This window comes from Gasterosteus aculeatus, chromosome 4 (genome assembly GCF_964276395.1).
Source record: "Gasterosteus aculeatus chromosome 4, fGasAcu3.hap1.1, whole genome shotgun sequence".
NCBI lineage: Eukaryota > Metazoa > Chordata > Actinopteri > Perciformes > Gasterosteidae > Gasterosteus > Gasterosteus aculeatus.
Window position 1 is genome coordinate 5,285,272 of NC_135691.1, and position 23,708 is coordinate 5,308,979.

Below are 23,708 nucleotides of genomic sequence, written 5' to 3' on the forward strand. Positions count from 1 at the left end.
GTAACTTGTTTTTGTTTAATAATAAAAAATATTTTGCTACACAATTGATACATTTCACTTAAGCTACGATAAGAACAATTTATTGTCCGTGGAGGTTCCTGACTAGAACATGGCAATATGAGCCAGTATGAATACTGTCATGCACCTTTTCGTCCCACAGCTAAGTGGCATACAAGACCCTTGATACTAGGTTCTATATAAACATGAAATGAAATAATGCTCCCTAGTATTGACAAAGGACAGCTTCCTTAATACCTTTTAATTAAATGTATATATTGGATCCCCACCATGTTGCAACATTATTTAAATCTTCCAAATTAATCGAAATCAATCATAATAAATGTAAAAATAAACCTCCAATCAGGTGTAATATTGACCCGGTTTTCAATTCACAAAGATGGTGCCTGGATGGTGTCGTGTGTCTCTTCCGGGGTTTTGTCTGTCGTCACGATGACGCGTGACGCACGTAAGTTACGTTCCCCATACCATCAGTTGGCAGACGACAACAATAAACAAGCCTGAAACAAGAGATACGCACCAGCAGAACCTGCGGCTCCGATTCGACACGCACGTACCGAAACAATGAGCCGAGACGCCCCCCAACGGCCGGAGAAACGTCCCGTCGACTAGCGGGCGAGTCCCGTCGGTCCTGACAACGGGCTTTTCTAGTTTTTTTTCGGGGAGAACTAACGCTACAGTCTCGCTCCCCCCCCCCCTTTCCTTCCGTAGCCCCCTGCGGCAGCTAGCCGCGGCTCGTTCCTTGCGCTCGCACACTTCGGCTCCAGTCTGTTATGCAGTTGCCGGCGGGCCGCAGTCTCACTCGTTCTCCTCCGCCGGCTCGTCGCTCCCTCTCCCCGCTCCCCGCGGCCCCATGTCTCGCTGGCTCTTCCCCTGGCCCGGCTCCATCAAGAAGCGGGCCTGTCGGTACCTCCTGCAGCACTACCTCGGCCACTTTCTGCAGGAGCGCCTGAGCCTGGACCAGCTCGGCCTGGACCTCTACAACGGCAGCGGTGTCATCAAGGAGATCAACCTCGACGTCTGGGTGAGTTGTTATTATGCGTTTATTGTAAATAGGTGTCTGTCAACTCCGCGCCGCGTGTCCCGCTGTGTGTTTTCGTGACTGTTTCGCAACTGCACTCGAGTGCAACAACACTCTCAAGCGTCATGCTCCGCGCCTGGCTCGCGTTTCTTCCAGGAATTCCAGTTCTGGGAAACACATCACCATGTTAGCAGATTAGCTGCACCTTTCCACAGTGTCTTTCACATTCAGAATAGATTCAGCCCCCCCCCTCTCTCCACCTTATACAATACGTGATACGTCTACACACAGTAGGGAGCCATTTGTTGACATTTCGTTCTTATTGACCTTTTCCTCTCTGTCCTCCAGGCGGTCAATGAGCTTTTGGAGACCCTCGGTGCTCCTCTGGAGATCGTGGATGGCTTTGTGAGCAGCATCGTGGTGACCATCCCCTGGCAAGCTCTCCTGACGGATCACTGCACCTTAGAAGTTTCTGGTCTTCAGATAACATGCCGACCCAAGTACCGAACCAGTGAGTCTCCCCCCCCGAAACAAGTCTCCCACCTGGGACAGTAAACTGGCATCAAGACCACCGGTTTTGTCCCAGTTTAAGAAGTATGTTCCCAAGTGATGATTACTGTAAAGATGAATTAGTCCTGGTTTCATTACTGCTACGGCCCCAAATCTCTTGTTAATCAAGCGATGAATGAGCATCCATTTGGTACGATCTGCTATTTGAGTGCTTATAGATAGATGTTTTTTTATTGTCCCAAAGGAAATTTGTCTTTGAGACATACAGTGTTAAGAAATACAGACAATAACATCGAGCAAACATGCAGAGTTGATCCGCAGGCAGATGCATTTCACACTGCCCGTTGTTTTCTTTGCACGAGATGTATAAAGTGCACACAGACTCACTTACTCAATGTCTGAATTCCGTGTGATTTTATTTATATTTTGTTCTCAGGTGGGGGTTGGGACTCCCAAGGCTGGTCATCAAGCATGACCTCCAGCATGCAGCTGGCTCAGGAGTGCCTGAAGGACCCTCCCGAAGCGTCCGAGGAGCCGCCTGCCCAGCTGGAGGGGCTTGAGATGTTTGCACAAACCATTGAGACAGGTGAGTCGAGGCTGTGTGCGTTCTCACTTTGTGTCGAGCCGACGGCGCGAACGTGCAAAAATCCGTTTCCCTGTGGTAAATATCTGCAGATTAAATTTAAATTAAAAACCCAATCTGATCAGACGCTAAGAAGAGATGATTTGAAAGGTCAGTGCTGATGAACCTTTGCATGTCTCTCATCTCATCTGTGTGTTTGCAGTCCTTCGTCGCATTAAAGTCACCTTCATAGACACTATCGTTCGCATCGAGCACCAGCCCCGGGACCTGGAAACAGGCGTTGCCTTAGAGGTGCACATCAAACGGTATGTCTCCCTCCGCAAGACTCACTTTAGCAAAGGAGAACAACATGACCATATTATGAATGACTGCTCCTCCTTAGTTAAATCTGTCTTTTATTTTGTATTTTACAGGATATTTGGTGATGATTTTGGTAGAAACGTCTACCTGATTAATGTCTTATAAATGAGAAATATTATGAGGAACAGCTCAGAAGACTCACTTGATTTGTTCTCCAAAAGAACACCAAGTTCAAAGCAACAACGCTTCCATCTTTACCTTTAAACATCCTTGATAGTTAAAGGTATAGAAGGGTCACAAAGGAAAGCGCTGAGAAACCTCTCCTTCTCGTCTCTGTTCCTGCTCTGTTACCGGTGTTTCTTTTGTGGGTTTTTTAGGTCTGATCAGAGCATAAAAACATGTAAAGCAGTTGAGATTTATTTAAAAACTTGCAGATATTCTACAGATAACAATGATGTACGCATGCTGTGCGTGAATTGACGCTGTGTATGTTTGCATTGCTGCATCTTGAAAACAAAACACATTCCTTCATTAATTCAACAGTTTCAGTGAGAAGTGGTCAGCATAACGCTGTAAATCATCCAGATTTACAGCTACAGCTACAGTTTCGCTCTTTTGTTGTTTTTCATGTTTCTGTAATCCGTAATATTGCAACTCTTCCACGTTAGCACTAATGTCGTAGTCACAGCAGAGAGAAAGTAAAATGGAAGCCAGGAATGACATGTCATCTTCTCTCTGCTCATCAGCCGATGAGGAGAAAGATCCCTGCTCACTTATGAACTTGCTCTCCTTGTGTTTTCAAGCCGCCTCAGCGTGTAGCTTGTTTTAAACGGGGTCAGTATTGATGAGGTCGTCCGCCTGCAGGCTGCTCTCCGGGTGTCGTCAGTATGGGATTGTCAGGGGAGACTGTGAATATGTGGCCGTTGTTGCCGCGGAGAGCCTCGTGCAATCATCCTTCGAAAGCAATTATGATCTCACTGATTTGATTTGCTCGTGTTATTAAAGGTAAAACTGCAGGTTGCGTTAACTGGGCTGGGTTGCAATCATTCCCAAATACACACTTGATTAATCGACAGGTAGCCACTAATGGTTTTCTGTGCCACGTGTCCCATGACTGCCGTGACATTTGTGATTGTGTGTTACTGCGACACTGGTGAACCCATGTGTGTGTGTGTGTGGCTTATTGACAAAGTGGCTGTGTTGATCTTGGGTCAGTGACCAGAAGGTCCCGTCATCCCAAATGCCTGATTTCTAAGAGGAGAACTGATTCGTAGCGTGTTTCAGGGACAGTGTTTATTAAACGGGATGCTATTCAATCACGGATGCTGCTTGTGCTGATGAGTATTCTATTGTCGGGCATATCATATATTATTAAAACCATTATATGAGTGGCTCACAATGGTAATGTTTCTCAGAATAGAAATCCCCATAAACCCATAATTGGCCCTAAATAATGAGTGTGTCTGTTTGCACGTTCTCCAGGCTGGAGTACTTTGACGAGGCGGTGCGGGATCCAGCCAGCCACACTGCCGTGCCTGTTGACATCCACCAGCCGCCCGCCTTCCTGCACAAGATCCTCCAGCTGAGCGCCGTCCAGCTGTTCTACGACAGCACCGGCACCGCGCAGGTGATGGAGACTTGACCCGCTAACCACTCTCAATGTGTAATCTTTCTTTTCTTTCACACTCATTTATGTATCTATGCTATTTATTTGCCTATTTATGTATTCACGTATTACTATGATAATACAATATTAAGTAAAAGTATCATAGATCACATTTAGCACCACAGTGTGTGCAGGTCAGGTGGAGCTGATGTGTATTAGTCGTGTTTATATAAAACTAAAAATCCAGAAATATTCAGACTTCATTAAATCAGTTTCTTACTCCCATGAGTATTTCTGAAGAAAATCTTTTCTCACTTGCTACTGTTGCAAATTAACAAAGTCAGAATGTTTTTTTTTAACGTACAAAACACAGTTTGTTTTTTAAAAACCTGGAAGAAGATATCAAAATATACATTTTTGAAAATGAAACTGCAATATGATTTACAACCAGAAATGCTCATATATATCTTCTGATTTCTCAGGGTCCCCATGAGAAAGATCCCCCTGTATCGGCCATGGCAAGTGAAGCAGGAGGAGAAACAGAAGAAGTAGGAGATGATGAGGAGGAAGAAGAAGAAGAAGATGAGGAGGATGAAGAGGAGGAGGAGGAGGAAAAAGAAGATGGTGATGACGATGAGGCGGAAGAGGAGGAAGAGGCAAAGCCTTTGAAATCCCCTCCCCGCCCTCCGTCTCAGCCGCTGCTCATCGGAAGCTGCTCCGGTTTCATTGAGACCACCGTCAAAATTAAACAGAACGACATGCTGCCCGGACCAAAGGTGTGTGTGTGTGTGTGTGTGTGTGTGTGTGTGTGTGTGTGTGTGTGTGTGTGTGTGTGTGTGTGTGTGTGTGTGTGTGTGTGGTTTTGTGTGGATGGGAATGCGGGTACCTGCTTGAGTGTGCATACTGTAACACCCTGAAGCATTAGTAAATGCTACTGTCCTGCTTCTGTGTCCTGTCTCTTCTTCCCGGTCCTTCAGTTGGAGTTGGATGGGAAGGTGGGTTGTGTCCACATGCTGCTGTCTCCACATCAAATTACCCACCTGACAGACCTGCTGGCGGCCCTCTGCATAGACACTGGTACAGTAGAACACAGGCCGTGTGAAAAACATTGCCCAATCACCTGTGTTACGCTTGCCTTGGTCACTGAATGCTGAATGCTGGTCACAGTTTGATGCTTTAACAGCTACTGCATCTGTGTCACGGGGATCGTGATTTGAAACGGGATGAACTCAAAAAATAATAGAATAATAAACAGAATAGAACAGACAAAAGGCCTGTGTTGGTCACAAGCTGCTCTCAATACCTCATAACTGTTACACTCAACCGCTCTCTCATAAACACATTCATCAATCTGTTTCTCTTTCCCCAGAGACCGATAATAAGTTTGGCGGAGCACTCAGTCGTCCGTTGGACTCAGACGACCTGCGCATGATCGAGGAGGACCTCAGTAAGCAGCTGGGCTCCAGTCCCAGAGACACGGAGTGGGAGACCGAGTCCGACCTGGAGCCCTTCGTCACCGGCCTGGACAATGGAGGTACACAGTGCAGCTACGGTCCAGTTCTAAACGGTCTGTGTGAGATGCATCATAACCCCAGCCGGCCTGCTCCTAAAACCATCTAGTTTCTAACCATTTCAGCTGCTGAGTAAAAATATCTCCTCTTTTAAAATAAAAATCCAGCATTTATTTAGTAGATCATGTAGGTATACAGCATTATTAAGTATAGACAATCTGTCTTTAGTTGCACATTGCCACGTTTTAGGCAAAGAGAAGCGCTTTACTCATGAAATGTATGATTAATATCACCTGCAGAAATGTTTTTCTCCATGGGTCCTGGTGGAATGACCAGTAGCGCGACGTCTGTACGCTCCGGCAGCGAGTTGTCAGACAGTGACATGGAGTCATCCACACACTCCTCACACAGTCTGGCCAGCTTCACACAGGTACAGCCTACGTGTGTGTGTGTTGTTGTTGTTGTTGTGAGTGTGTGTGTGTGTGTGTGTTGACAGGCTTTTGTAGAAGACCATATCAACAAGGCTGAAAACCTTCAGAAACTGGAACCGGATTTCCTCTTCTTTTTTTCCTTGATTGGCTTAGGTTTAAATTCCTAAATTATCAATATTGGTGTCCTTTTTAATACAACTAAAACAGCATTAGTAGTTTAATTTTCTTTCTAAGATACAACTGGCTCAAATGTATTAGCACGAGATTCATTTTTAGTAGGTGAGCTCTCTCTTTCCCAATGAGAGAAAACAACAACAAACACAAAGCTTGAGCCTGTAAGTGTGACGATCAAATCCCATGTAGTCTGACATCCACTTTGACTTTCCCCTGCAGGGGAACTGTCCCAGGAGGTATCCCGTAGCAGGCGCCCTGTCGAGTCTGCCCCAGTCAAGCGGCCGGACCAGAGGTAAAATCTGCTTTCTCACCCCACTTAACTAAAGTTTGACCTTCTTGCCAGAATTTTCCCAAAGAAGTCTCCTCCTCTCCGTTGCAGGACGCTCACACAGCGGCCAGTCGGAGCAGCTGAAGCCGGACGCTTTGTTGCGTCTGAGTCTCGGCGGGCTCACCCTGACCCTCCTGGAGGAGGACCCTCCCTCTAAGCCCGACGGAGCCGCCTCATTGGCTCAGGTGTCTCAGGTGTTCTTCCGGGAGCTGGCCTTCTTCAAGGACAGCATGTTTAGTGAGCGAGACTTTCACCATCTGAGGGACGGCTTTGCCAAGGCCTGCCCACACTCCCACCTCAGGTAGAAAAACACAGATGCACATTTGGTCTTTGGCATTAGTTGGGTGGGCTTCACACATCATTTCCTTTTACAACAACTGACAGGTTGAAGTGTACTTATTTTGGCCGTGTAGTATATAAAATGCAAATACAATAAACCTTCTCTCATAGAATGACCAGCGCCGCAGTGCAGGTCGCTTGTGAAATGCGCAGCGGCAGAGGCCACAGTCGGGCCGTGACCTCTGACCTTTCCTTCAGCAGACTGGAACTGATAGAGTTCCTCTTGGAGGACGGAAAGCCTCAGTACAGTGAGGTAGGGAAATGTCAACGTCTGCCTCCGTCTGTGTGGTCACACTTTAAGACGTGAAACTTCACGACGCCTTCAACCAATGACACACATGTTTGTGACTGACACCATAAGGTAGTGATAATTGTCATGGAGCAACTTTAAACTTTAAAACTCCATTGGAATTGTGAGATATGAGATGGCTGAAGTTACTTTTAACTAGACATGTTATTCTCCTTTCAAGCTCATATGGATGACTTGAGTGAACATTGTGTCTCTTTATGCTTTTATTCCCAGTTGCTTCAGTTCCAGAAAGCTGGTATGTTCACAGTTGGAGCAGCAGCCAGACCATGTGCCCAACTCCACTACGGCCTCACCGAAAAACACCGGCGCAAAGTACGCACACTAAAGAAACTCTGTAAACACAAAGAACACCTGAACGTGTTCCTTGTGATACTCCTGTAGTTAAAAAGTTACATAATATTCCTTCTAATTTAACGTTGATCCTGAATGTTGATTTTTAAAACCTTTTGGACTCCAAATGGCTATAACTCATTCTGGAGTATCAAATTTACAGATGGATCAGTCTGTCCTTTAACATGTGTGTGTCTGTGCTGGCAGGGTAAACAGCGGGTGGTGCGCCGAGACAGTGTGGTGCGGGTGGAGCTGGCAGAACTGAGCACTGAGCTGGACCTGGACATCCTCAGTCGCCTTGCGAAGTTGAGCAGAGCTTTCAGCTACTGTCCCACACAGACAGCTGGACCTGGACTCATGCAGGTGGAACCACCCCACAACACACACACACACACGCACACGCACTCTTCACAGAGGTCAAAGACACAATTCTGCTTGCTATCTAGGAGAGATGCATCAGACCTCTATGACGGCATCATAATAGGACACGAAGCTTCAGCAGTGACTCAACTACAACTGAACCAGCTCTTAAACCGCCTCGCGTTCTCTCCTCAGACCCAGAGCACCGAGCTGTGCTCCTCCTTCACCCTCCTCTCCCCCCACGCCATCCTCCGGCTGCGTTTCCCCATACCTGACCTAAGGCCCCTCCCGGTGCGACGACCTCCGACCCAGAGGGCGGTGCGGCAGGAGACGCTGGTGCTCGAGCTGTGTCAGCTGGAGCTAAAGCACCAGGAGGCCCCGGACCTCCAGAGCGAGCCGACTGCTCCGGGACAGCCATGGGCTCCGTGTCTCACCCAGCTGCTGGAGGCCTCGTTCAGCGACCTGCACGGTGGGAACACGCACAACTCTGGACTATAGCCGTTAGTCTGCTGGTTTCAGCAGCGATGAATGTACAGAGAGTATAAGGACCAATGCTTCGTGCTCAACATAAGCCACCTAGGTGATCCCCTGTGCATCGTTTTTCCCATCTAATGACTTAAAACGACACTTGGGATGTTTGTGGCTTAGTTTGATGAACTTATTCGTAGTCGGGTGGATTCCTACAGTAGAAGGTTGGCGGCAGGCCCCCAGTTAGAAGAGACAGAACTCACAGCAAAGCAATATGAAATTGAACTTGGAGATACACTTCAGAGCATCCAAACTCCCTTTGAATTAACATCAGATTTTCGGAGAAGGCCATTAATTAATGAGTAACTTTAACCTCTCATAGATAGTAGCCGTGGTTGCTCGATTATACAATTGCCACCAATTCATAATGATGGGTCTTTTAACTCTGTAAGTCTTTGCTATAGCACACAATACATTGTTAAAAGCAGGTATTATATTCAATAAATATATGTTTTATCTATATGAAGGAGACAATTTGAAATGTAAAAGGCAGACGGAGAACAGATGAGTTTTGTCTCACCAGGGTCCTACGAGGGCTGGGAGGGCGGCTCTTTCCCCTGTATCAGAGTAAAGAAGCACCGCGACTCTCTTCCAAGGTTGGTAGTTTTGACTATGGGAATAATCCACAGTGTAAATCACTGACCACTTTACAGTACAGAAGCGCTACAGTAGAAAGTCGTAATCCGTATGTAATCGTTACTGTGTTATAATCTACTCTACCACAAGCCAGTATTGCTTTTCTTGTGTTTCTGTGGGCAGGATATCAGTGTGTGTGCGAGGAGGAGAGGCTCAGGGCCCGGCTGCAGGTCTGGACGGGGTGAACCTCATCAGAGACCTGGGGTCCGCCTTCTTCGAAAGTCACTGTGAAATCAACGACAAAACCAGCTCCCCGTTCTCCTCCAACCGCACCATGTTTGAGACTGAGGAGGTGCTGTGATGCATCAAAAAACACAATATCATATTGTCTATCATCCATCCCATTAAGATCCCACACCGAACTCATCCCTCCTTTCTCGTGGTAGATGGTGATTCCAGCCGACCCAGAGGAGATGCGCCAGTTCCAGGCGCAGTGCGTCGCTCAGTGCCAGTGCGCGGTGGACGTCAACCTGCCGCTGGCCTACATCCTCCTTCCCAGCAAACAGGCCTTCCAGAGCTTCTACAACAGGTACGTCCACAGAAGCACAGGCTCTTCTCCAAGATACATTTATCAGGTATCCAAACGGTCATTTTAAAATGTTCTAAATTACCTTCAGTCAAATGATTTGTTTTATTTTTTATTCCTGAGTTCACACTCGGGTGATCACAGAACGTGGTCACAGAATATCTTCCATTTACAGCTTTCTTTTTTTTAAACCTGCATTTAAAGTAACATCAGTGTCGCTTACTCACCCGTTTGTCTCCAAGGATCAATAATGATCTGCTGATGTGGGAGCCTCCCCCCCCCTCGGCCCACAGCCCCAACCACAGCCGCCATCACGACGAGTTCCAGCTCTGCAAGTCGGCCTTTAGACTGGGTGAGTGCGAGTGCCTTAGTGGAAAAACAACACATGGATCAAGTATTTATAAAAGAAAAAATCAAATCAATCAAAAAAAAAATTTCAAAAAATTAATGAAATATTTATGAGTTCTGTGTGTGTTGTATCAGGATTCTTCTTCCTCCATTAATCGGTGAAGTCAAACGTACCACATGCATTCCTCTGTCTTCTCTCTGCGTAGACTCTGATTCAGAAGAAGACGAGCCTCACTTCTTTTTGGCCAGTGAATCCTCCGGAAAGAAACAGTCGGCTCCTCGCCCCAACCACAACCTCAGCCTGCTCTCCCTCTCTGTGATTATCGGCAAAGGCCGCCTGCAAGCCAGAACTGACAAGAAGGTGAGGCTGAGACCTCAGACGTGGTTCTAAAGACTTAATAAAGCAGCTATGGCTCCATCCATTAGCAATTAAGTGTTTGTCTTTTTTAACATGTCGTTCTCATTGATCCAGGAGGACCAGAGTCACGGGGAAATTGTGCTCGACCTGGATGGGGGGAAGATATTCAGTGTGGCACAGCACCAGAACGACCCCAATCTCAATTTCCTGTGTATAGAGAGCAGACGAGTGGAGCTCTACCATCGAGGTACACCTTTTCATTTTAATTGCAACGTAATTTATATTTTCCTTCTAAAATGATGTTGAAATGGACTTGGAGGCCAAGTATAAAATGCCGATGTTTGTTCTGGCTCATCATTTCCTCTCAATGCACCACTACAGCTGTAGTGAAAGACACCCCCATCCCCCAGCGGTTGGAGATGCCCAGCTTTTCTCCCCCGAAGCACTTGGACCCCACCATCTACCCCACAGAGGTGGGTGTGACCAGTGTGAGCGGCAAGGAGGGCGGGCGGCAGATGTTGTCCACGGCCATCAAAGTCACACTGGACCCACAGAGGAGTGTTAAGGTACGTCCTCTTGGGACGCCGGATTGAGCTGCTGCTGTCGCTTTGCTGTGAGATAACGTTTGTTTCTGTTTCTCCATGCAGGAGTTCCTAGTTGCCCTTCGACTTCAAGGTGCCACCATGCGACATTATGTGGCGCAGACTAATCACAGCTGGCATGAGCAGGTGAGAAGCCGTACAAGGAAGCAAAAATATGAACTTCTTCCAGAGTTCTAACAATGTCTTCTCTGATGTCGACTGTGCTTGTACCAGTACTAAATCCTCACCTCTGCATGAACATTTTCTTCATTATTGCAGCGCGCACAAAAGCAAAAGCCTGCTTTCACACTGAAACCAATTTAGGTGGTTGAACATAAAATGGTTGTTGTTTGCCGGCTGAGTCTGTTAGTTTGTTCCAGCTGGTCGACTTCCTGGATGTGATCGATGATCCCATTCTGGGATACACAGCGCCTGCCGTCATCACTGTCCTCCACACACACCTCGCTACCTGTGCTGTCGACTACAGGTATTTACTGAAGCTGTGGGAAAATATATATTTACGTGATACTTTTTATGTTTTTTTTTCTCCGCCCTCATCTTCTTCTTTTTTTTGTTTGCCAGACCTCTGTATCTGCCTCTGCGCGTGTTGTTCACAGCAGAGTCCTTCTCTCTGTCTAGTAACATCATCGTAGACACCGCCACCTTCCACCTCAGGTACTGAACATCAAGACGTCCATTAAATCACACAACAACCCAAATATTAGAAGTTAAAACAATAATAATAATAATATCTCTGAAGTGTAATGTGAGCCGTGTGTGTGTGTGTGTGCGTGTGTGTTTGTTATGTTGTGGTCAGATTCATCCTGGATGACTCTGCTCTCTACCTCTCTGACAAATGTGAGACTGACACTGTGGACCTGAGGAGAGGTAAGCAGTGGTGCAGTTACTGGAAAATGTGTTGTTTTTATCTCCACAGAGTGAGGCTGTTGTTACTGAGTGTTGGATTTGGTTGTTTATTTAATCTCGCCAGCGAGTTTCTTCATCTCCGTTTGTATTCTGTCCGTTCGAGTCAGTCAGCCACCACTTCAGAGAAGTTCCTGTAACTTGTTTAAAGAAAGTCAGGAGGTTTGTTACAGGCATGTGTGTTTGTTAGAGGCGTTGTCAAGCTGAAAGTCAACATTAGAACAAATAAAATGTCCAAAGGAGGTGTTGGAAAAGGAGGTCCTCTTACAACACGTTGGCGTCTTATACTAGAGATGATACAGAAGTTAATATTAGTGACGTAAATAAAGGCTCAATGTCAAAATGATCCGCTGTCTATCTTTGTGTCACACAGACTACGTGTGTGTTCTGGACATTGACCTGCTGGAGCTCGCCATCACCACTTGGAAAGGCAGCGACACGGGCAAGCTGGTGAGTGCTCGCCATCTGTTCACAGGAAGCACTCAGACCAACGCCGCCAGGGACAATGTGAACATAAACAAAACGCTATCATTTAGCTGGATTCCCTTCTGAAACCACAAGCACGGGCCGGCCTCGTGTTTATAAATATTTGTTTTACCATAATGAAGCTTTATTATAATTATAGTTACGCAAAAAACGACCGGGATTACTTTTCAGTTGGATATGGAACCAAAAACAAACAGGTGACAGTAAACATGAGGTCCGACAGCGAAGACGCAGCTGCCCTTCAAACCAATCAGTAGCAAAAGGTGTAGAATTGTGAAGTTTAGCTAAAATTGAATTATGAAACAATGTTTTGTATTTGCATTTCCATCGTCTAATCTTTTCTTTATTTATAGCATTCAGGTGCGTTCTCATTTATTGAGTGTTTGTTCATCCCTCCCCTTTTGTCACAACTCTCTCTGTCACACGCTTTAAATGTTTAAATGTGCCTCCTCTGCTTCCTCTCTCTGCAGTCTCAGCCTCTCTTTGAGCTCCGTTGCTCCAACAATGTGGTTCACGTTCATACCTGTGCAGATTCCTGCGCTGCCCTGGTTAATATGCTGCAGTACCTGGTCTCCCAGGGCGACCTGCACCCTCCACCGCGACACACCTCACCCACTGAAATCGCCGGCCAGAAATTACCAGTAAGACCATCATTTTTAACTGGAGAATACATTTTGTGAATTTAAAAGAACTGAAAAATGGCCTCAGTTTAGTGAAGCAGCTTAAGCTTTTTTACACTGCCATTGTTTTCCTCATAAGGATGAGTATGTTTATTTTGCTATATTATGCCTTTTTTTATATGTGATGGCTGACTCCTGATTAAAATATATATATAATTAATGATAAAATAAATGTTTACAGAAGTAGAGCTAGTAAACGTACAAGTGGTATATTTGTTTAATGTTCTACGATGACATTCTGCCTTGTTAGCTGTCAGAAAGTCCCGCGTCGTTGCCGCCCTGCCCTGCGGCTGAAACCGCCGAGATCAACCAGTATGACCTGGCAGATGCCTTAATCGACACGGAGAAGAGCCAACAAGAAGAGGGTTTAGATCCAGGTACGGAAGGGTATTCTTTTCATACACAACTCAACATCCGGATCCTGCAATGACAAGTTAGCTGGTGTGTAGCAGGAGGATTTGTGGGATGATGTGTTTAAATTGGTTTCCCTAAGCTATATAAATTGTGGTGTGTATTATCTCACTTTGACTTAATGAAGTTCAAGGAAGGAAAACAGATTTTACTGACACCACAGTGGTGTAATGTATAGCTGCGTGCATCGTACACGTGTGCTCCAGCTTTTATTAGTCATAACCCGTGTGTGTGTGTGTGTGTGTATGTGTACATATGAATATCCCACAACTCTATGCTTTTTTTGCACAGGTTCCCCTTCCATGCTGAGAGGCTCGCCTGTCTCTGTTTACTTGTTCCCTGGTGAAGCTTCCAAGCGCATAGCCACCGCGCTGCAAGGCGAGGACTCTGAGCTTGAAGGACTGGTTGCCACAGCAACGGAGGCACAGGCGGACATGATGTCTGATGAAGGCTCCGAGGGCTCGACCGACAACGATGACTTTTGCATCTTGGAGGCTCCCGGGATGGGCATTCCTGTGAGTCGCGCGGCTTTTTCTTTCACGGTCCCCATTGGCTCACTTCCTCATAGCACGACTCCTTATACGTGGTATGCTTTCTTGCTAAATGTCCACATGTGGGATTTGTTACAGCCCAGAGACGGGGAGCCCGTGGTGACGGTGTTCTCTCAGGGGCCCATCAGGGTGAAGGAGAGTCACTTCTCTCGGCCCCGAGGGAGCTCGGACCTGCTCCGAGCCCCCAGCCGCTTCCCAGTGCCCCAGAGCCGGGTGGTTCTGCGGGAGATCTCTGTGGTCTGGCATCTCTACGGGGGCAAGGACTTCGGCGGCAAGCCCGTGTCCGTACATGCCCAGCACACAAACCGGTAACAAACACGACAAATGTAGTTTGTCTTGCAGTATGTTCATCATTGGGCATGAGAGCCTTCCACTCGTGTTTGGTCGCTGCTCACTCTCTCTGTTCCCCTCCCTGTAGAGCTCGTTCAGTCCCTGCTGGTGTTCGTGGGTCCCCGTCTCGCTCTGTTGCTCCTTCTCGTCCCCAGAACTCGTGGCGCTGGGCTGGAGGCAGCGGGCGGCAGCATACGCTGCTGATGGAGATCCAGCTGACCAAGGTATACATGCATATAGATGCATGACTTCCATATTCCTTGTAGAAAATATCTATATCACTCTTGTAGGTAGATTTTCTTCCCCTCTGGACGGAGCCATGCCAGCTGTTCCTCTCCGTCAGTCTGCAGCTTCACCAGCACCCACCTAAACATATTTAACACCATCTCTTTCAACGTGTTCCTCCCGTTGTGACCCAGGTGTCCTTCCAGCACGAGTCCTATCAAGCGGCGGTGGCGGGGCCGGGTGGAGAAGTGCTGGTGGCGGTCGGTCCCGATGGCGAGCAGCCTCTCTCCAGGCAGGTGTTCATCGTCCAGGAGTTAGAGGTTCGAGACCGACTGGCCTCCTCACAACTCAACAAATTCCTCTACCTCTACACCAGCGAGAGCATGCCTCGGAGGGCCCACTCCAACATGGTGAGACAGTTGAGAAGGAGGGACGGGGACGGGGAGGGCGGACACAGGGAGACTTTGATTCATTCACTTCCCCCATAGTGGGACCAAACCGTCGTTTCTATCGGGACGACTTGGCTATACACCATTTAATGATAACTTGCTAATGATGAGATGTTAAGTGGGAGTTTTCTTTTTGTAGCTAACTGTGAAGGCGCTGCAAGTTTGTCCAGAGTCTGGCCTCGGTGGACCCGAGTGCTGTCTGCGAGTCAGCCTGCTGCCTCTACGACTGAACATCGACCAGGTAACTGCCAGCCCACAAAGCTCTTCTGAGGGGGCTTCAGTCCTGATACAAGTGGCAGCTACTTCCACATCTAAACAGGCTTTTGTTTCTGTCCCTCGTTCAGGATGCACTCTTTTTCCTGAAGGACTATTTCAGTAATCTAGCTTCCTTTGTTAACCCGTACCTGCCTGTGGACCCTGCAACTGAAGGTGCGGCCACCTTTAGCTATTTTTTAAGTTATTCTATACTTCTTTGTTGCATATTTCATCAATAGACTTCAAACCTATTATTAAGGGCTTTCATCAAATTTTCTGTAGTTAATGTTTGAGGTTTTTATTTCTCTATATTTTTTCCCATCTATTTTTCAGTGAAGGCAGACACGTCCCAGAAGGCCTCTGAGGAGGCGGAGTCCGCCGCCGCTCTCGGTCCTGACCTCACAGCTTCTGTAGAAACTACCTACAGCGAGAAGAGCTCCTCTTCTGCCGGTTCCACCTCTTCCTCCGACCAGCCAATCTACTTCCGGTACGCTAGCGCAAATTCACCGGAATGCTCGGCCAAAGTCTGATTCTGCCTTTCCAGCCTAACAGAAAATGAAACTTATGTGTTACAAACAATAAAGCTTCTTTGTGAAAAGTGGTATGATGCTACCAATGCTATTTCAGGGAGTTCCGATTCACCTCTGAAGTGCCTATCTGGCTAGACTATCAAGGCAAACATGTCGTCATTGAACAGGTGAGGTATCACTCAAATAGCTCATCATCACCAAACGCAATCTGTAGGAGCTCTGTGGGTGTCATCATGAGCGCATAGGCTGACTGTTCACACTCCTTCTGTCCTACAGGGAACGTTTGCAGGGATTCTGATCGGTCTGGCCCAATTAAACTGTTCTGAGTTGAAGCTGAAGAGGCTGTGCTGTAGACACGGGTAGACACCTACACACACACACACAGTCACATGCCGTTGTTTTTTGAGACACAGCGAGATACAAAGTCATTTGATCATCATATTTGAATTGCAAACCAGTTTTCCAGTTGCAAGTTCCTTACTCTGTCTTCTGAAACCCCGTCTAGTCTCCTCGGAGTGGACAAAGTGATACAGTACGCCATCACCGAGTGGCTGACGGACATCAGGAAGAACCAGCTGCCGGGCATTCTGGGAGGAGTCGGTCCCATGCACTCTGTTGTCCAGCTGTGTGAGTCTACACAACCCCAAACAACTTCCATTATCCTGTTTTATCTGTGGGTTTATTTCTTCCATAACTCTCTCTCTCTCTTTGTGTCTCTCCAGTTCATGGAGTGAGGGATCTGTTCTGGTTGCCTATCGAGCAGTATAGGAAGGATGGACGCATTATTCGAGGCCTCCAGAGGGGGGCGGCATCGTTCGGCACCTCCACAGCTTCAGCTGCTCTGGAGCTCAGCAACCGGCTGGTGCAGGCCATACAGGTACTCTGTCAGTGAAGGGCTCTCGGTGTGCGTCACGAGTGCGCCAGGCCTGATGTCGGTCTGCGTCTGTTACAGGCCACGGCAGAGACGGTGTACGACATTCTGTCTCCAACGCCGCCCCTGAACCGCTTTGCCATCACAGAGGGCCGGGCTCCCTCCAGCCGGCCCCGCCGAGCTGCTCAGCCTGCAGACCTCCGAGAAGGTGTGGCCAAGGCTTACGACACCGTCAGAGAGGTGCGTCCCCAAACTTACTCTAACCATTTTCTTCAGACCAGACAATATAATACTTTATAATTGATAAAGTATTTCCTGCACAACCGGATCCACGGTGCTCATAAGTGCACGTCCATGCACACTATGTTTGGACTAATCTCCCCCTCTGCCCTGCAGGGAGTGATTGACACGGCTCTGACCCTCTGCGATGTGGCGTCCCGGGGCCACGAACAGAAGGGTCTGCCCGGCGCTGTGGGCGGCGTCCTGCGGCAGATCCCGCCCACTGTGGTCCGACCATTAATAGTGGCCTCCGAGGCCACTTCCAATCTGCTCGGTGGCATGCGGAACCAGATCAAACCCGACGCCCGGAAGGAGGATTTCCTGAAGTGGCGCACAGACGACGGTCAAGAATAATGACGACCTTTTCTGTGTAAGAGAGAAAGAGTGAGAGTGAGAGTGAGAGTGTGTGTGTGTGTGTGTGTGTGTGTGTGTGTGTGTGTGTGTGTGTGTGTGTGTGTGTGTGTGTGTGTGTGTGTGTGTGTGTGTGTGTGTGTGTGTGTGTGTGTGTGTGTGTGTGTGTGTGTGTGTGTGTTTGTGTGTGTGAGCGTGAGCGAGAGAGTTATGATTTTGGTCTTAGTTAAGGGAGCAAATCCAGGGTTTGAATGTGTATGCATGTGTGGATGGACTAATGAGCTGCAACGCAAAAACAAAGCACGACTACTGCAGTTGTTGACACCCAGTGTTTTACGAGGCTCCGTCACACTGTCACACAGACTTCACCAGATTCAATCCTTTCTGTTTTGCATTCAGCATTCTTCCCTTCTTGTAATACACCAGTCTGCAGATTCTCTGTCTTTGCAAACATATCACTGTCACTGGCTTCATTTCAGTCAAACCAAGGATTCTGGGCACTTTGTGTTCTCTGAATTGTGCTTGTTGAAAATGTATCATAATTGGAAGTATGGATTCCTGGCGGCATTTCAGCTTTATCTAGTCTATGGACGGAGGTACAAGCAGAGGAGTTTGAACTTTCCTGCTTTCTCTGTATTCTATGCCGTATGTGATGAAATGACTCATGATGTGACTCAAGCATTCGTCTATTTGTTGTCCACTTTAGCTCTTAATAGAGACTTGGGAGAATATTTAAATGAAGTGTCCTCTGCTAACTCCTCCGGATGGATTTCAATCCAACCTCACGACACCGCGTCACTGGTTCAGCTTTGTCCCACTGTGCACCTCAGCGCACCTCACCTCTTTTCGTGCCATACACCCTGCCGAGTGCCCTTTTTAATTTACGTGTATCGCCTTCCCCGGACCTCCCCCTCCCCGCTACTGTACGAGTATTCCACATTCTGGCTCGTTTGGATACACACCTGACTGAGAAGAAGTATCCTGACTGAGTTGTGGTACGGATTAGACGAAGCCTCTAAACTCTGTAGCACATAGGATATTTTAAAGCTTTGCTGAGTTGGACAACCGACGTCTGCAACTCACAGTACAACATCCAGTGGTTCCTCCTGCAATACAGCTCATTTGTGCTTCTGTTTCCATGAAGAGTGAGACTGGGATCTAAATGAACTCACTCTGTCTTCAGAATCGCTTTGCCCTTTTCTATAGTTGCCTTCCTGCATTTTTTTAATGTTTCTTTATTTCTTTTTTATTGTTAAAACATGAAGTATTGTAATACTCATTTTCAGAATTTGCTTTGAGTGGATGGGAATCTTGTGAAAACAGAGAATGAATAATGGAGGATTTTACATGTTTGTTTAATTATTTTTTTGTTTAATACGTGTGTGCGTGCGTGTGTGTGTTAGAGAATGTTTTGTGTGCGAGCACAGTGCTCGTCTGTGAGGGTGACAGGCTGAAACTGGTTACATCTCTTGTGTGTAATTACTATTCACTATATCATACACTGTATGAATGACTTGTATAATACAAAGAGGATGAATATACAAAATTAATACAAAAATAAAAAATTTGATTCATAAAATTTTTTGTCTGACATAAATAAAATCAACCTACCATTATAATCTAGTTCAATATCATATGAACAAGAGGGGTTGTGTGTCAGTTTTTAACGAGTTTTAATAAGGCTGAAGAAATTACATAATTTGTCTTAATTATAGACCAAAACAGGGACTCAAAATCTGCAGCTGATTGAAAGTCATGAATTAGGATATTTAATAGAGCTGCTGATTATTGGAAACATCACCCCAAAAAGCGGTTACAGTATATTACAATGGCTGTGAAATAATCGTTTCATAAAGATAATTAGACTGAAGGGAGAAAAATAAATATTAACACTGTATTTACTAAAGCGAAGTGACGTTTACCAGGGAACCAACGGTCGCGCGTCAATGTTTCGGGGAGCTGTTTTAGCGGTGCAACAATAGTACTTCCGGCTCACATATAAACCCTTCTGCGTGATTTACAAGTTAAACGTACGTTTTAGACTAACTATCTGCGTATATTTACCGGGAAACTATCGTTAAATCCGTGGCAGTTGTTTGTCAGAATGAAGCTGCTCACGCACAACATGTTGACATCGCACGTGAAGGGGGTCGTTAAAGGATACCCGCTGCTCATCAAGGTAAACTGTCAACACGCGAGCAGCTAGCTCACGCGACATGCTAATGCTATTTTGATACCACCTTTGGGCAAAATAATACTGCGTTTTTGCTACCTATGGGATTGTATTTTCCCTCTGCCATTTAATTTGAGTTTGGGAGATCTCGGTGTTAAATATATTTGACAGTAAAGTAAAGTAAGAGAAAGCTTGTCACACTATAGTGTACCTAGTAACCAATAATGTGAGAAAAATATCAATTCTCTGGTGCTTCTAGAGTAAACTGGATCACAGGTATTGTTTTTATTTTTAGTGATGGCATCCTGAAGAAATGACAGGTGAAGTGAAGGAGGACGGCTAATGTTTGACTACCCTTGATTTGCACACTGATTGTGTTGTTTCCCCCTGGTGTGTTTTCTTTGTGCAGGCCACCGAGGTGAAGGTGAATGAGGTGGACTTCAACCCTCAGTTTGTCAGCCGGATGATCCCCAAACTGGAGTGGAGCGCTCTGGTCCAGGCTGCAGACGAGGTGAGTCCGACTGCAAGAACTTGGAAGATCTCCCATTATAAACACGAGTACCAGTACAACTTTTCAGAGCATTTCAGAGACGTGGCGAAGCCATATAAGCTCTAAGTAGCTTGTATTCTTTGGAAGAATCCATCATTTTGAAAAAGGAACAAGTGATGTAATGTAACAAATCCGCAGTTATTTAGCTATTTCCGACACATTTGTGGTTATGACGCCTCTTAAACAGCAGCCAGGAAACTATTGCAGATTACTAACCAGCTGTTATATAACCAACCACCACATAATATAAAAAATAAAAAAATACTAAAAGCAGTACCACGAAATCATGGAAAGAAACGTATCATTCACATTCACATTGCAACAAGATACGTTTGACTTGGATGGAAGAGAATGTCCTTGGAACAGAGAGCGTAAAACATGTTACTCAGGCACAGACATCTCTCTTTACATTTTAATTTCTTTGGGTATATTTGGTATCTATTTTCTTCGGTTGATGACCTAATGTGTTTGTTTCTATCCCAAATTTCTCCTCTCCATTGTTTTTTTTTAACTGTTCACTGATTTGCTTCAAGATGTTGTATTGCGTTGCATTATAGATTGTATTAGTTAACTTAAATTGTAAAACATGTTCTGAAACTAATCCTTTTGTAGGACTAGACGATGGAGTCCTGTGTATCAACAGAAGTGGTCGACCAATACGGCACTTTTAATGTGCAATATTTAGAGCGCAAGGCGGGCGGAGTCCAATGCAGATCTTGTAAAAACAATTAAATAGATGTTAGCGAACATTTCATGCTCTCTTCATTCATAGCGGCCCAGTTTGAACACCTGTTACCGTGTCTCTTCCCTCTCTAGTTGGGTCAACGGGAAGACCTGCCTGGTGAGCTGGTGCCGGAATATGAGAATAATGAAGAATTCCTGAAGAAAGTGCACAGAGTGCTGCTTGAGGTAAAGAGCTTACAGGGTCTCCTCTTCAGCATCAGATACTCTGTAGATTGTTTTGTTCATATTCTTTACTAATCTGTCAGTCGTAAAGTGAAAATGTTTTGGTTGACATCGTCAGATATCTTGTTTGTAGGTTCCAGCGGTGTTTGCTGCTGTTGTTCCACTTGACACAGTAAAGGCATAATTAAAATAGTTTTGGGATGTCTTCAGTAGAGGAAGTAAAATACAGACTCTCGGTAATGTAGAAGGGTTCAGTCGCCACTTCACATCCGGTTTCTATTACTGGCGATCGCAGTTAGCAGCAACGCTTTCATGTGGTTGTTTGCGACGCGTAGTCTTGGTTTTCGTAACTGCTCCTCCTCCATTGAGCTATTTATGTAGAGATCAAGCACAGGAACTAAAATACTTTATTCCAACCCCAATATTTACACAGCATGTTCTCTCCCAAACATTTTCAAAGTCATTGGCTTTACGGTCAAACAGACGGCACTTGTATGGTCTCTCTCTCTCTCACACCCTGATGGTGACGGAGGAGCCAGGCGTCGCACCGGCAACCCCGTGATTAGTGAACGATGCGCTCTGCCTCCAGCGCCACAGTGGCCTGCTACGTCTATACTACTATTTCACCTCTACTCACTACTATCTGCCTTTGCAGAATCGTATCTTTTGTCCTTTTTAATTGGTCTGTAAATATTTTTTCATGGCGGCATTTAAGATTGTCTGTGATTGGATCCGGCCTGGGACGACCCAGAAGGATTTGCGAGTGTCCGAACACTTTGCTCCGCGCTGACATCCTGTGGCGGCCTCTCACCTCCCGTCTGGGTTGTTTTGTTTTTTTCCGCAGGTGGAGGTGATCGAGGGCGTCCTGCAGTGCCCCGAATCAGGACGAGAGTTCCCCATCTCCAGAGGAATCCCCAACATGCTGCTGAACGACGACGAGGTGTAGACGGCGGCTTCGCGGAGCCAACAGGTTCCCACGCGCAGCCTCGCCCCACGCCGTCACTCAGATGGGATTATGGGTATTCAGAGAGAAGAGAGAGAGGTTGGACTTAAATTGGTGCCATGAGAACCGCACTGTTTGATTGTTGTTATGACATTTAAGTGGCTGATGCTGCCAATGGAGGAAAAAGATGGAAACGTTCCCAGAGCAACCCCCAGTGGTTTTATCTGGATTTATATTTGTTACTGTTTGGGTTTTCTCTTTTGTTTTTTCTTTTTCAATAAAACTGTCCCGATGTCTATGAGAGCTCAAATTGTCTTTGGTTTTTGTGGGAAATATGGATCTACTTGTATTGCAGACATACAGCTCTGATCCCCATCCCGCCCGCTCTCAGTGCTGAGGCCAGATGACGTGGCAGCGCCTTGTCTAAATTTGGCTTTGAGGAAAAGAAGCTGAAAAAGAAGGCTGGCTGGAAGTTGTTTTTGAGGAAGTCAGTCTTTTTTTTTTTTCCCCCCCATCATCGTCACACAACGCACGCACACGTAAAACAGTGATCACAGCGTGTCTGATATTTTTAAGACACCTGAAGGAGTTGAAGTCCAGCGAGGCGGATTAAGTTTCCTTCTTGCGTCTCCGTCTGAGGTGGTGCAGCAGCAGCAACTTGGAACAGGAGCCTGTTTGTTCGCAGGTGGTGTTATCTCATTTTTAGAAACATGCCAGGGCAGATGATGAATGGGGGCTGGGTGTGGGGGGGGTTCACTCTGACCAAAAAACCTTGAGGCAGCATGAGTCTCTCCTACCTTTCCCTTCTACTTAGAGCAATTACAGGCCTCCACCCGCAACTATAATAATGGTATAATGGGATGGCAGCAGAGCAGCAATAAAAAGCAACCCTGACAGATTAACAGTCCTCTGCAAGTTCTGAGCTGTAATTAACAAAGGCACCCAAAGAGGAGCCGGGAGGAAAGAAAGGACCCAGATTGGAAGCTAGAAAAAGATAAACCCCTAAAAGGGTTGTGGACTGATTTTAATAAAATGAGAATAAGCCTTTAACTGGGATGAGAGTTTAAAATCCAAAATAAGCTGCATTTTTAAATCACTGCCATAAACTAATAGATCATCCCATCATTTATTTTATCATTTTGAGGATTTGGTATTTTGGAAAATATGCTTCTTGCCTGCTATGCACTAAATGTTGGGCTTCTGCTGATCGTCTGTTAGCTTCGTTTAGCAAAGCGTCTGTGATACGCCGGCTTTGTTCAAATCACATTGTCTAAAATAAAGCTTACTAATTACCAACAGGTGTATCTTCCAAGGCATAATTTATCATTATGAAATAAATGTTTGTTGCACGATGTATTGGCCATGGATTAATGACACCTTTCGGCGTTTAGATTGGTTCCCACAAAGCTACCGCTCAAGGAGTGAGGATTAAGGCACCAAAGCAAGAAATAATAATACAATAAGCCGAATGTCACAATAAGCAACACTTCATGCAAGCCAGCGTGGTTCTCAATCCTCTGCACAGCGCAGAGACACATGCATACTGCATGCGCCAGTGTGTACTTTGTAAGGGCGGCTTTGGTACGTCCTAAAAGTAAAAAGAAAGTTTTAACTTTTTTTTAACACTGTCGGTGTGTTTTGTAGTTGCTAAAGCGAGTTGTTGTTACAATAATAAGCAAACCAACGTACGAAAAAAAAAGTTTGTAATCTTCTCATCTAAGAAGAAGATGCATAGTTACCAAACTACTCCTCTTTAAGCCCGGCATGTCCTCGGGGGATGTTTACCTGCGGGGGGAGGGGGGGGGAGAGCGCTGCATTTTTGTGGGGAGACGAAATTGCAAATTGTGTGTGAGATAGAAAAATGTCTCTTTCCTACATAATCACACACTGCCTTCCCTTTGGTGGCAACCCGCCCCACCACCACCACCACCACCTCTCTCACATCCAGTCCCTCCCTCCCTCGTCCTCCTCCCTCTGTCTGGGCCTCTCTCACCGA

General features: G+C 46.2%; 2 protein-coding genes across 3 annotated transcripts; both read left to right on the plus strand.

The window, feature by feature from the left end:
* The first annotated feature begins 6 nt into the window (after positions 1 to 6).
* On the plus strand, positions 7 to 18,719 carry atg2a (autophagy related 2A). 2 transcript variants are annotated; one of them, XR_013467303.1, is made up of 42 exons: positions 7 to 1,042; positions 1,388 to 1,550; positions 1,986 to 2,135; positions 2,335 to 2,437; positions 3,915 to 4,059; positions 4,521 to 4,814; positions 5,016 to 5,115; positions 5,408 to 5,572; positions 5,849 to 5,979; positions 6,374 to 6,446; positions 6,534 to 6,783; positions 6,933 to 7,074; positions 7,345 to 7,443; positions 7,669 to 7,824; positions 8,017 to 8,290; positions 8,873 to 8,945; positions 9,109 to 9,277; positions 9,372 to 9,514; positions 9,754 to 9,863; positions 10,066 to 10,220; positions 10,332 to 10,464; positions 10,599 to 10,783; positions 10,865 to 10,945; positions 11,179 to 11,285; positions 11,381 to 11,473; positions 11,616 to 11,686; positions 12,096 to 12,172; positions 12,679 to 12,849; positions 13,139 to 13,265; positions 13,591 to 13,814; positions 13,929 to 14,158; positions 14,269 to 14,404; positions 14,600 to 14,815; positions 14,994 to 15,095; positions 15,174 to 15,283; positions 15,443 to 15,596; positions 15,737 to 15,806; positions 15,916 to 15,998; positions 16,145 to 16,266; positions 16,362 to 16,516; positions 16,592 to 16,750; positions 16,907 to 18,719. XR_013467303.1 is itself a non-coding variant. In XM_040172612.2 (42 exons), the coding sequence occupies exons 1-42, from the start codon at positions 872 to 874 to the stop codon at positions 17,141 to 17,143; spliced, it is 6,084 nt and encodes a 2,027-aa protein (XP_040028546.2). In that variant the 5' UTR covers positions 7 to 871; the 3' UTR covers positions 17,144 to 18,719. The 2 variants fall into 2 exon arrangements, 1 of the variants encoding a protein (XP_040028546.2); XM_040172612.2 differs by having other exon boundaries at positions 15,199 to 15,283.
* A 324-nt stretch (positions 18,720 to 19,043) lies between these two features.
* On the plus strand, positions 19,044 to 22,015 carry trmt112 (tRNA methyltransferase activator subunit 11-2). The gene is made up of 4 exons (XM_040172620.2): positions 19,044 to 19,319; positions 19,723 to 19,824; positions 20,680 to 20,772; positions 21,614 to 22,015. Exons 1-4 carry the CDS (start codon positions 19,245 to 19,247, stop codon positions 21,713 to 21,715), a joined length of 372 nt encoding a protein of 123 aa, XP_040028554.1. The 5' UTR covers positions 19,044 to 19,244; the 3' UTR covers positions 21,716 to 22,015.
* The last annotated feature ends 1,693 nt before the right edge of the window (positions 22,016 to 23,708 follow it).